Source organism: Dermacentor albipictus, chromosome 1 (assembly GCF_038994185.2).
Source record: "Dermacentor albipictus isolate Rhodes 1998 colony chromosome 1, USDA_Dalb.pri_finalv2, whole genome shotgun sequence".
Lineage (NCBI taxonomy): Eukaryota > Metazoa > Arthropoda > Arachnida > Ixodida > Ixodidae > Dermacentor > Dermacentor albipictus.
The window spans coordinates 404,015,962-404,029,048 of NC_091821.1; the positions used below are offsets into that span (position 1 = coordinate 404,015,962).

Below are 13,087 nucleotides of genomic sequence, written 5' to 3' on the forward strand. Positions count from 1 at the left end.
CTGTTTGATCTTTTCAACCCAGTCTGCCACTTAAGAAACTCCTTTTAGAAATGCCGCGCTAGTTCTTTTCGTACCACCCACGTCGCTTGCGTCGTAGATCAATAAACCAGGCTGCGCATGACGTTGAAGACACGTGCTCGAAGAGAAGACGTTCTTTTGCTTGATGTCGTCCTTGGTCTCCCTCAGGGCTGGGGATATCAAATTGCCTTTCTGGGTTGCAGTAATTCTGGAAAATGAGTCCCGAAATTAAGAAGCTTTACGCTTTATTACATCACAACGAGCAGTTATTTATTACTAAAAGAATGCGTCTTGAAATAGGAGGGCATGCATGAGAAGACTCTTCAAGGATTCAAATATATAGAATCAAGTAAAAAAAAAAAAACGCGACGTCAGCCTTTTTATGAGAGCTATGTTTGGAATAGTAAAAATAATGATGTTTAAAAAGATCAATGCTGCCGGATATTTTCATATGATGCTTCATTACGCACGCCCAAGGCAGAGTTTAAGCGAGATGCTTATCAGTAGACGCAGATGAGTCTATGTAGCGCTTGTGTTTGCACAGTGCTCAATCAAAGAAGCGCTTAACATCTCTTAGCTTGTTTTATTATCATGTGCCACAAAAATGGGCCACAAAATGTGCATAATAAACCACGGAGTACGATCTTACGCGACGTGTTTTGCAAGTAAACATTCCTCGTTTTTTTGTGAGGCTTAGAAATGTCAACTTAATAGGTTGAATCGTGCGTAAATGAAGTTACTATGGTCGAAATTCGTGACCTTTTGATCAGGTTTAAGTTGTAAGTATCATGCATGGCCACACCAATTACTCTTTATTTCATGAATACTAGATTCGCCCCTATGCATCGACTATATTCACTTTATTTGATATACTTCGGCCAGCTTTCGTTTTTTTTTAAATATAACCTTTCCAAAGGCGGACTGTTTCTTTTTCTGGCTACGGATGCCAGGGTTTGTTTTCCTGTTAGAACGAGGTGTGTTTGGCATTTTCAGCTCATTCTTGCCTGTTCGTCGTTGAGCTTAAACGCTATCTCACTAACATTTGAGCAAGAACCTAGGCTGTAGGTGCAGTTACGCTCTAAGCATGTAGGCTATGCGTCTTGGCCTGACTTGGTCTGGAAGCCACTCATCGCACACTAAGCACAGATAGCGACAATTTCCTGTTAGTACTTCTAGCGAACAGAAAAAAGAGAAACAAGTAAAAACAAGCAAATATTTGCCTGTCGTAATGGGCACGCCACAGCTCATGTGTAGGCGACGTTAGCTGTGAGCTATTTGCGGTGTTAGCAACACATTACGTAAGCAAGTGGTCCGGGGCGTTATAAGCGTGTTTTACAAGTAGCACAAAATAAAACCCCTGACCGTGTCACAACTTTAATTGACACCAAATTCAAACGTGGCGCGTACAAGGGCAAGCAAACCTCCTTGGGGCAATAATATTGTTACGGTGAAGTGAAGGAAGAAGTTGGATTGGTCGAGAGGAAGACGAAGTCTGGCACTTGCCTGAACGCCATTAACCTCACTTGTAAATGTACATTATTTTACATTCGTGGGCCTGCTTTCTTCCTGCAACATTTTGGTGGAAGGTGTGGGGTACAATCACGGAACTTCGCAGCGGACGTCATCTACCTGCCGCCACAATGGCAAATCAACCGACAGAAGCGACAATGCCTCAGCAGCCCGTGCCAACGGTTATCCTCACTTAACCGCGGGACCCAGGGACATCTTGTGGCACGGACAACGCCGACGTCGAGGACTGGCTTACGATGTACGAGCGAGTGTGCGACAACAACAGGTGGGATCCAACAATGATGCTTGCAAACGTGATATTTTATCTAAGAGGAACTGCGAAGCAGTGGTACGACACACACGAAGCTGACCTAACGAGCTGGGATGTCTGCAAAGAAAAAATGCGAGACCTGTTTGGTAGACCTGTCGGTTGTCAGCAGGCAGTTAAAAAAAACTAGCGTGCCGCGCTCAGACGTCCACAGAATCCTATGTCATGTATATACAGGATGTGCTGGCCCTCTGTCGCAAGGCTGATGACAACATGACCGAGGCAGACAAGATTGGTCACATACTTAAAGGTATTGCAGACGATGCCTTCAATCTCCTAATGTGTAAGGATTGTGCCACTGTGGATGCAAGTGTAAAGGAGTGCCGGCGCTTCGAACAAGCGAAGGGCCGCCGCATCGCTCAAACTTTCGACCGGCTGCCCAATACCGCCGCGACATCTTCTTGCGAAGACCCGCCGCGGTTCGTTCAGCCCGCAGGACCGGAAGATATCACGCGCATCGTTCGCCATGAGCTTGAGGTCATGGCTCCGGCTCCAGTTCGTCCCGACTGTCGGGAAAGCATGCCCGCTATCTCCCTTGTACAAGCGGTCGTTCGGGAGGAAATAGCACGTTTGGGCATTCCATCTCTCTGCTCGGTCCGCCATACAAACACCTACCAGATTTTTCCGGCCGCTCGCTCTCAGACGCAATGCTTTCCGTCACGCCGTCACAACCCAGCTGACTGGCGCACAGCGGATGATAAACCCATCTGCTTTAATTGTTCCGGTATTGGACACATCGCCCGTCATTGCCGTAACCGTTGGTCGTCGCCTCCTCGGTGGTCGTCTCCGAGTCACTACCGCCAAGTACCAGACAATCGCACTTTCTCGCCCTATCCGCCGTCTAGGAACATCAACGCCGACAGTGCTCCACCAAGATCCAGCCGCTCGCCGTCTCCGCAAGGTCGTAGGTCCCGTTCGCCTCTCATTCAACGCTCTTCGTCCCCTTCTGCAACCGGTCGCTTCGCTTCGGGAAACTAGGCGGTGCAGCTCCCGGAGGTGAAGCTGCATCTACGACCTGGCCCACAAATTTTCTGTTGACCCTGCCTACGTGTGGAAACCTACTGGACATTGAAGTTGATGGTGTTCCTGTTAGATCTCTCGTTGATGCAGGAGCGCAGCTTTCAGTTATGAGCGCTGCTCTCCGCCGAAGGCTCAAGAAGGTTCTGACACCCGCCGTACTGGGCACTGTGCGAGTCGCCGATGGGAGTACTTCACCTGTCCTTGGAATGTGCACAGCACGTGTGACCATTGGGGGCCATTATACCTTTGTTCTATTTATCGTCCTTGAACACTGGCCGCACGACCTAATTCTCGGCCTCGACTTCCTTTCCAAACACTCTGCCCAAATTGACTGCTCCACAGGTGTTGTACAGTTGGATCTGCCGCTTCCTGCCGACGCAACAACTTGCGCTTCACATCGCTTATGTTCAGCTGAGTTTGCAAGGCTGTCTCCACAAGCGGCTACAAATGTCCTCCTGACGCCCTGTCCTCCCGTACCTGATGGCGAGTACGTCGTGTCGCCGCTTACTGACGTGGTTTTGTCGCGCAATATTGCCCTGCCGAGCACCTTAGTCCGGATCCGCGAAAACTGCGCTCGCGTGCCCATCCTCAATTTTGGATTTTCGTCGCATGTGCTGCCACACGGTATCGCCATAGCGAATATCACTCCTTTGGAAGAATTTGAGGTTTCTTCTTTGACCTCTGAATCCTTCCTCAGTACCAACGGACCTTTGTCCCCCACTCCTCCGTCCTCGACGCCTACGGACGATGTTTCTAAGATGATCGCCCCAAACCTTCCTTCCGAGCAACCCGCAGCTCTTCTTCACCTCCTGTCATCTTATCGGGACATCTTTGATTTCGACGACCGTCCACTTGGTCAGACATCTGTTGTCACGCATCGCATCAACACCGGTGACGCCAGCCCCATTCATAGGCGGCCATATCGTGTCTCCGCAACAGAAAGGGCCATCATACGAAAAGAGGTAGATAGGATGCTGGACAAGGACATCATTGCACCTTCCAGTAGCCCGTGGGCATCACCAGTTGTATTAGTAAAGAAGAAAGACAACTCAAGGCGCTTCTGCGTTGACTACCGTCACCGCAACAGAATAACAAAGAAGGATGTTTTTCCCCTGCCTCGCATTGATGACGCTCTTGACTGCCTTCATGGATCTCAATATTTTTCGTCAATTGACCTCCGCTCCGGCTATTGGCAGATTAGCGTCGATGAGATGGACCGCGAGAAAACCGCCTTCGTCACTCCGGATGGTCTGTACCAATTTAAGGTCATGCCCTTTGGATTATGCAATGCGCCAGCTACATTCGAGAGCATGATGTTCTCTCTCTTGCGCGGCTTGAAGTGGTCTACATGCCTCTGTTACCTCGACGATGTGATTGTATTTTCGCCGAACTTTGAGAGCCATCTGCGGCGTCTCACAACCATACTCTCCGTGTTTCGCAGGGCTGGCCTTCAGCTAAACTCCTCCAGGTGCCATTTCGGTCGCCGTGAAATTAACATGCTCTGCCGTCTCGTCAACGCCGCCGGAATCCAACCTGATCCACAGAAAGTTCACGCCGTGCGAAATTTTCCTGTACCTTGTTCAACCAACAATGTCCGTAGTTTACTGGGCTTATGCTCTTAGTTCCGGCGTTTTGTGGAAAATTTTGCTGACATAGCTCACCCTCTCACTGACCTTCTTAAGAAAGCCGTCTCTTTCTCTTGGGGACGACTGCAGGAGAAAGCGTTCTCCACCCTGATTGAGCGGCTTACAACTTCCCCAATTCTGTCACACTTTGACCCTTCTGCGCCCACTGAAGTACGAACTGACGCGAGTGGTCATGGAATCGGCGCTGTCCTCGCTCAGCGTCAGCAGGGCCAAGACCGTGTCATCGCTTACGCTAGCCGCCTTCTTTCCACGTCCGAGCGAAATTCCTGCATTACTGAGAGAGAATGTCTCGCGCTCGTATGGGTGGTCGCGAAATTTCGGCCGTACCTTTTCGGTCGGCGCTTCTGCGTCGTAACCGATCATCATGCCCTCTGCTGGCTCTCCTCTTTGAAGGACCCCACTGGACGACTTGCACGTTGCGCCTTGCGTCTACAAGAATATACATACCGATATACCGATGCAGACTCGGACATCAGTGTTCTATCCCTCTGCGGCTTCCTCCATATTGGCGACGAGCAGCGCAAAGATCCTGTTCTTCGAACGCTTATGGAACGCCTAAGCTCCTCGCCCAATGACCCGTCCCTCTGGATGTTCACCTTCCGCGATGGAACTTTATACCGTCGTAGCGTTCGTCCTGACGGCCCGCAGCTCCTCCTAGTCGTTCCCAAGCACCTTCGACTAGCCGTGCTCCAGCAACTTCACGACGCTCCTACTGCTGGACATCTGGGCATCACTCGAACATACGACCGCCTGCGGCGACGCTTCTTCTGGCCCGGCATTTATCGCTCTGTGCGCCGTTATGTCACTTCTTGCGACCTGTGTCAGCGCCGGAAGACGCCTGCTATGCCTCCCGCTGGTTTGCTGCAACCAATTGACATCCCTACAGAGCCCTTCTTCCCTGTGGGCCTAGACCTCCTTGGCCCCTTTCCAATTTCCATCAAAGGAAACAAATGGATTGCGGTGGCAACCGATTATGCCATGGGATATGCCATCGCACGAGCGCTACCAACCAGCTGCGCTACAGATGTCGCCAACTTCTTACTATACGACGTCATCCTACACCACGGCACCCTTCACCAGTTGCTGACGGATCGCGGCCGCTACTTTCTATCGAAGGTCGTCGATGATTGGCTCCGCTCCTATTCTACGCAACACCAGATTGCTACGGCGTACCACCCTCAAACGAACGGCCTCACCGAGCGACTCAACCGCAGGCTAACTGAAATGCTGGCCATGTACGTTTCCGACGATCACCGTGACTGGGACGTCGCTTTACCATACAACACTTTCGCATACAACTCGTCACGTCACGATACTGCCGGATTTTCACCATTTTACCTGTTGTATGGCCGCGACCCCACCTTGCCCTTTGACACGTTGCTACCTTCCGCAGTACAATCACCCAGCACTGATTACGCTCGCGATGCTATTGACTTAGCCGCCCACGCTCGAGAAGTCGCCCGTCATCGCCTCAGTCTCGCAAGCTTCTCAAAAGCGACGCTACGACCTTCGGCACCGAGACTCCCATTTTTCACCTGGTTCCCTTGTCCTTCTCTGGACGCCTTCACGTCGCGTCGGCTTGTCCGAAAAACTACTTTCCCGTTATTCTGGACCGTACCAGATCTTACGCCAATTGTCCGACGTGACTTACGAGATCGCCCCAGTCGGTCAGCCTTCAGTGCATTCCAACGTCACCAGCGATGTTGTTCACGTCGCCAGGCTGAAGCCCCATGTCCCCCCATTAAGTGAGGCTCCATAAATTGCACCGGGACGGCGCTACTCCACCGGGAGGGTGATGTTACGGTGAAGTGAAGGAAAAAGTTGGATTGGTCGAGAGGAAGACGAAGTCTGGCACTTGCCTGAACCCCATTAACCTCACTTGTAAATATACATTATTTTACATTCGTGGGCCTGCTTTCTTCCTGCAACAATATTGCAAATTCGTTTGCGAAGTTGAATACGTGACGCAGCTACTTTCGACCGATAGTTGTGGCTGATATAAAATGAGCAGATCTTTTTCATGCTTTATCAACATTAGAGTTAAACAGAAGCGTACTTAATTCAAAGTTTTTTCATAACCCTCTTTAAGGCTTCGAAGAATTCATAATACACGTCGAGCATTTTCGTTATAATCTTCATTCATGGGCAGAGAGATTCTGAAAGGTTGTTGAAGACGACATGCACCTGATCAAGCTGTATAAACTTCTGCTGCGTCGGCGGAGAGTCAAGGAGCGACGGCGAATTTGCTGGAGTTCTTTGACTTGCATGTAAAACTTGGTGCACAAGTTTTACAAGCAAGCCTAAAACAGAACTTCCGCAAACACACTTGCACACTCTTCTGCTCCCGCACACAAGTACTCGCTCACGCTTTAACGATATTCATTCACAAACACCAGCGTTTCGTGACAACCGTTTAAACCGATAAAAACGTCGGTTGGGGTACAACGCGCTCTGATTTCTTTCTGGATCCGTTCGAGTTCCTATAAATAAAAAGAAATATAACAGTCCCCGATTCCGTTCGGCATAGGCCACTTCATAAATGTCATGGTCACACGTTGTCCAGCGCTATCGACTTGTCCCCAGGCGCATGCAGAATTTATGTAAAGAGGAGGCGGAAATTAATTCACTACCCGAAACATGGCTAAGAGTCATTGGTCTTCCTATATTAATTTAAAATAATTATGTTTGCGTTAGACAGTCACAGCAGGCTGATGAATAAAGCAAGATATCGTTGCAGGCTGTGGCGACGTTAGACCTGACTGCATGGCACGTGGTGCGGTGCATCGACGCGTTCATCTCTATTGGCTCCCTGTTTACTGCATCTTTTATCGTCAGCCGTACTGAGTATGTGGGCTTATGGGCTTCAGTCCCCCCCCCCCCCCCCCTCCCGAAATTCTTTCGTGCTGTCCGTGCGCCACCGGCAAAAACAACCCCCCGGCGCCGGAAATCATGCTCGATTTTGTCTTTTCATGCTCAAAAAAACATTTTAGCGCGAACATTGCGAAATCGGGCTGGATTTCACGACAATGCCCATGCACCGGGAGTCACATATCGTAACGCAAGGAGCTCCATCCGAGCACAAAGTTCCAAAGGCGTGACGGGCGGGCTCGTCGCGGCATCTCGCTGAGGCCACGGAATCGGGAGCGCTTGGATTTCAATTCTGACACTTTATGGGTATAAAGTTCTAACAAACTTTTGATGCGAAAGGTTCATTGATATTTACAAAGTCGTGCTTTATATTTTCGATTCCGGATCTTTGTGGGCTTAATGTTGTTATAAACATTTGACGCCAAAGGTGCATTGACTGTTCTAAAGTCTTAGATTGGAACATACAACGAGACAAGCCAAATCAAGACACTATCAGACAAGTTGACAAAGCGCACAGCGAGATACGATGAGACGAAGCGTTGTGGTGATTCATTGTGCCATCATGTCACATAAAAAAATATCTTTTTTTCACCTACGCCAAAGTATCCATGTCAAGACACTGAAGCCAGTCAGGGTGACTACGTTCTTATGAATTTTTTCTGCAATGACTTTTATCTTTTTTTATTTTACACATTGTGCCTCTTAATTTTTTTTTTTATTCTCGCTACCCTACCCGCGGGCTGCCAGAGCCAGCCAGAGCGCATGCGTTTTTCTTGTGTTGCCCCGAAACCACCGCGCGGCGTACTTCGGTGCGCGCGTGGTTTTCTCTGGCCGAGTGAATTTATGCCTGGCAGAGTTTTGGACGCCTTCTGGATAGCAGACGAGAAGAAGAAGCAATGGTCACTCACCGCCATCACTGTGAAGACTTGGCGGATTATACCGTGTTCGCTTGAGCGCAACCTCATCGGAAAGTCTTGTCTCGCCGGTGTAAAATACCGAGCACTATGCGTATGGTTCTCGGTGGACCAAGGGCCTCACGTTTTCTTCGACATTCATTCGGTAGCCAAATTAGGTGCCAAAAATAGGCATTAGATTGTGGCCGATGTACTCACCTTTACATTTTTCTTTTTCATTTGGGTGCCACCGCCCCACAAAAGGAAAAAGAAACATACATTATTGCGGCGCAGTGAATTGTCGCATGGTGACAGCTTGTTACTTCTTTTGCGGACAGTAATCAGCCACTGCACGCTTCGGTTGCCGGATACTATTATTATAATATTGTGATAGCAATTATATGAAGACTGCAGGCGCATTCCTGCTGTTGCCGTCGCCCTCATGTTTCGTATGAAGTCTCAAGGCAGTAACGTCGTGACCATGCGCCGCATACTGTACGTGCGAGTGAAAGAGTAGAGGGGCTGGATTGGGTGAGCCAACGATGGTGGCTCAGTCTTGCGTGCGCAAAGGAGAAAAGCGGGGAGCAAACGCGCCGCCTTCCGTCACACGCGATACTTGGGATGGAGTGGATGGAATTGGGGCGGGATCTAGGATTCTGTTTGTTTTAATGCCCCTGCACTAACAATAAAAATTGAATCTGTGTATCCAAGTGTCGTCCTAAAGTTTGGTATTTTCGCGGGGTACACGCCACTGTAAGAAGATAATTTCGTCGAAAACAAAGCCTGAGAAACTGGGACATAGAGCGCGTATTTCAATTTATCAAAATGGATCAAACCTTTAAGGAATCAATAATCTATAAGTAACAAATTATTCCTCCTAAAGAATACTATATAAGAAACATATTATTCCTTAACTCAATGTACCGCCTCTCCGAGAATGTTGTTTGTGCTGGTATACCATCTGTTACATAAGATGCTTAATATTGAGACTGACAGCCCAGCAGAAACAAATACGACGGCTTTAAGGTCTCTTGCATGAAACATGCGCATGATGCGGCGCGTTGCTCAAGGTTTCCTGGAACGTTACTGCTATCCTGACCAAAATGTTACGCGTCGTCATCATTCGGTTGGACCAATGCCTCAGCAAGGCGTACCCCGTGTGCTTGCTTTTCTCTTTTCTCATTTCTCTTCCTTGCGCGTACAAATATGAATCAACGCGCACTTAGAGTTTCAGGGAAACAAACATACATACCTTTATTCTTCAGACACAATATCCACTCAGTCCGGCAGTAGGAACTGCGCGTCCCCAGTAGAAACTAAACTTGACCTAAGGGCTTTGAATTCCCAGCAACCACACATCCTCAAAGCAGACAGGCGAAAACGGCCTGTTCAAGAGGATGAGTTTATTTCCTCCAGCAAAAATCTTGGATGCATGTCTGGTAGATATTGTAGCGTTTTTGTTTTTCGCTCATTCACTTCTTTTTTCTTCAAATTTTTTTGATAAAGGTCATTTCCCACTCTCAATGGAAATGCAATACTGGCGCCAGACAAATTACTTAGATCCGTGAGACCCCCAGTAAGAATTCTTGGCTAAAGCTGCGTTTCCGGTGGGTTATAGTCAACGTGTCCTCTTCCGCAGCGGCCACTATATTGACGATTCCTCTCTTTTGGCAATAAGACATGAGGCAATGTTTCACAAGGTACCTGCAAATACAGAGGTATTGCTACAAATCCGCTCACTGATTGGTCTGAAGGATTTCAGCGGCGAAACCCCAGAAATAGTTGCGCTATACATAAAAGCGTAAGGCCTGAATAGGAAGCCGCTTCACATTTTATTGCGGTACAACTATATGGAAACTCCAGGCGCACTTCTGCCGTCGGCGTCCCCGTGATCTGCCGTGCAAAGTCCAAGGGCTATAACATCGTCCCGGCGTGCCGTATCCTGGAGTAAAGCGTGTGCCGTAGGGAAAGCGCGGTAGTTAAAGCGTGCGAAGGTGAGTCGCCGATGGCGGCGCAATTACGCGCACGCAAAGAAGGAAAGCGCGGAGGAAGCATGCCCTCTTCTGTCGCTCACAAGACACTGCAGGGAGAGAAGGACGTTTTACTCTGGCGGTTGCTGCGTATGGCGTGATCGCGTGCAGCTGCGGGGGCCCTATCTTGAAAGCGATATGCGATGGGGACAGGGTCTCTATAGGCGCCTAGGCGCACCGAGGGCCGACAGCTTCGCTTGCGCTGTGTTCTCGGTGGTAAGCTGGCGTTGAAGAGAGAGGCAATACGAAGGTCAATTCGGTCAATTTGCTGGCTCCTGCTACCGGGCTTCCTCACTCGAGCGTTTTGATAGCGAGCTTCTGCAGGCCATATAGTGGGATGGGTTCATATTTGCTTGTGTGCGCGGGACACCATGCTTGTTAATTTAGTTAGTAAGCTAATGCTGGAAATTTACACAGCCAATAAACAGGCCGTAAAATTCATATGGCTGATGAGCAATTGGCTGTCACAATCGATGCCTCCTCCTTTTTTTAAAAATAATAACAAGGGCTGTCTTCAATCAAGCCAGAGGCTAAAAAACGGATGTGCTTGTGCGTAGAGAGCAACTACGAAATGTGCAAGCATTTGGTGGTGACGTTGCTCCACAGTTACAGGTACGATAGTTGACTGCTTTTGAGATTCATAGGCTACTCCGCACTGCAACTGGAGTTGCATTGTATCAAATAGCATCCCAAAAAGATAGGTAGTAATGTCTGTCATGCTTTCATAAACTAAATACGGCTACTGTGCAGTCATAGGAGGAGGCTAAAAACTGTTAAGTTACTTGGTCATTGTACCTCCAAATAAAAGCAAATGAGACATTAGTTTGCGACTCATGGTGCACTTTCCTTTCTTTTCTTTTTTTTTGTGCGTCCTAATTTCTCCTTGAAATATGCTTAAGCCGTGCTGCTAGCTGTGTTAGCTGAATTTTTCTTTACAGCTAGCTGATCCGTGTCATACAGTCGTCTGTGGTCCGTGATGGGCTTGCTCGTGCTTGTAATACGTATTGTTTCAGGTAGGGCCCAGGTTTCCGGAATTCAGATGCGGTTTTCTTTTGAGCAAGGTCACTTTCATTATGGTATATATGCATCACTTGGAAGCGAGTTCAATCAGTTTTAATGGAATTTATCTGTCTGCACAGTGGTGGCACTTAGCGCAGGCTGAGTGCTTCAAAATCTGCACGGTGCGCTGTTCGCACTTTCTTCTAAATTTCTTGTGAGTTAAGAAACAGAAAACTTACCCTATTTATTGAGAAAACAGCATCTTCTGCTTACACCGCTAAACTAGAGCACAGTATCAAATTGGTATGTCGCCTCGCGGCAGAAATTGTTTCATGATGCACTTGAGAATATCCGAGCCAGTTAGTGATCTTCGTACCGTACTTGCCGACAAACATACATTAGCGAGAATATTCCCAGCATTAGTAACACAAATGCTGGGATACATAACTAAACTAGCAAAAGTAAATGAAGCTTAGGTGTACATCACTATAATTTATTAAAGCACCTGCCTAAACAACGTACACGCCAGGAGTTGACATGATCGCACGGTATTTAGAATATGTAAAATGAAGCGATCGACTACTCTCCGGAAAGAAGCCCTCCCAAGTGAATTTTCCCAATGTTCAAGCTTATACATGTCGATATTCGGCGCGCGACGTCGGCTTCTTTCGTTAAAGGATGAACCATAAGTTGTTGAGCGCTGATTTAGACAATGCATCAATTTGAACTCGCCCAGCATTGCAGCCTACTATGTGTAAATTATTTGCTGGAGAATTACAGGGAGTACTGCGGTGCTCCATGTTACAGCGGTACACGGAACCTTTTATTGTATTTTGTTGGTACCCTCTTCCTTTTTTCTCCAGCAGATGCAAGCACATCCGTGCTCCAGAGAGGGTAATACATGCCCTGCCCTCCTGAGATGTTCTTCAACAGGTGCAACAATTGTCATCGCACGTGAGTACTTAGTAGCGGCACGAATCACTATTGATACGCTCATTCTGAAGTTCAACACTTTTCATGGCTACCCTCGAATCATTCAACAAGTTCGAAAGCGCAGTCAAGCTAATAGACTGCTAATCTTACCTTACTGTACCAACAGACAATGCCTCTCTGTAGATGACCTTCCTCAGAAGGCATCAGGTAATAGATAACCCTGTTCTTACACCTTGCAAAATATTTTGGCTAATGTAGGTTTTTCTTGTTAAGATTGCTGCAAGAAGCTTTGTAGATCAGCTTGCGTGCCAAATCTGACTCGTAGGGATAACCTATTTGTCAAAGGACAAAACAACCAACGCTGGCAGGGAACATAATTGTGGTTTGCTGTAGTCGGAGGTAATTGAGTACATAGTTTGAATCGTAGGAATTGAACAGAATAATATTAAGTGTTTTGAATCTTGCGCTATACCTTATCGGATTTACTTGTAGGAAACCCCAGCCCCGCGCAATTTCTCATGCTGTTCCTGAAGTGTAAATCATGAAATGACCGTAGTCTCATCCGAAATAATAAGGTATCAATCATCAGTTGCTAACCGCCGATATCGTCTTAATATTGCCTTATGTCTCTCAAAGTTTGGACCACAAAATAGGAGGAAAAAAATACAAGCTCTATACAATCCCCTATATGAGTGATTCCATAGAAGCAGTGTAGACCTGCGGAACCTTGGAAAAAGCCCTTAGAATCATAATTTAAAGCAAAATAGTGCATACACCCGAAAGCAACAGTGGCCTCCAAAAAAACGGAAACATCGTTCTTCAAGAAAGAGGACAAAAGAGAGA

At 47.8% G+C, this 13,087-nt stretch overlaps 1 protein-coding gene across 12 annotated transcripts in view; it reads left to right on the top strand.

Annotated features, from left to right (window-relative positions):
* The window catches only part of LOC135903595 (uncharacterized), a 1,541,440-nt gene that overhangs the window by 652,038 nt on the left and 876,315 nt on the right, over positions 1-13,087 (top strand). For 9 of the 12 annotated variants that reach the window (XM_070532127.1, XM_065433912.1, XM_070532131.1 and 6 more), the window contains one exon: positions 12,175-12,265. The exons of the other annotated variants lie outside the window; for them this stretch is intronic. Coding sequence is in view for 2 of the 9 variants with exons in the window: in XM_065433912.1 (XP_065289984.1) it covers positions 12,175-12,265 (91 nt within the window). In the remaining 7 variants the exon portion in view is untranslated. The remainder of the gene's footprint in view (positions 1-12,174; positions 12,266-13,087) is intronic. 12 annotated transcript variants of the gene reach the window in all.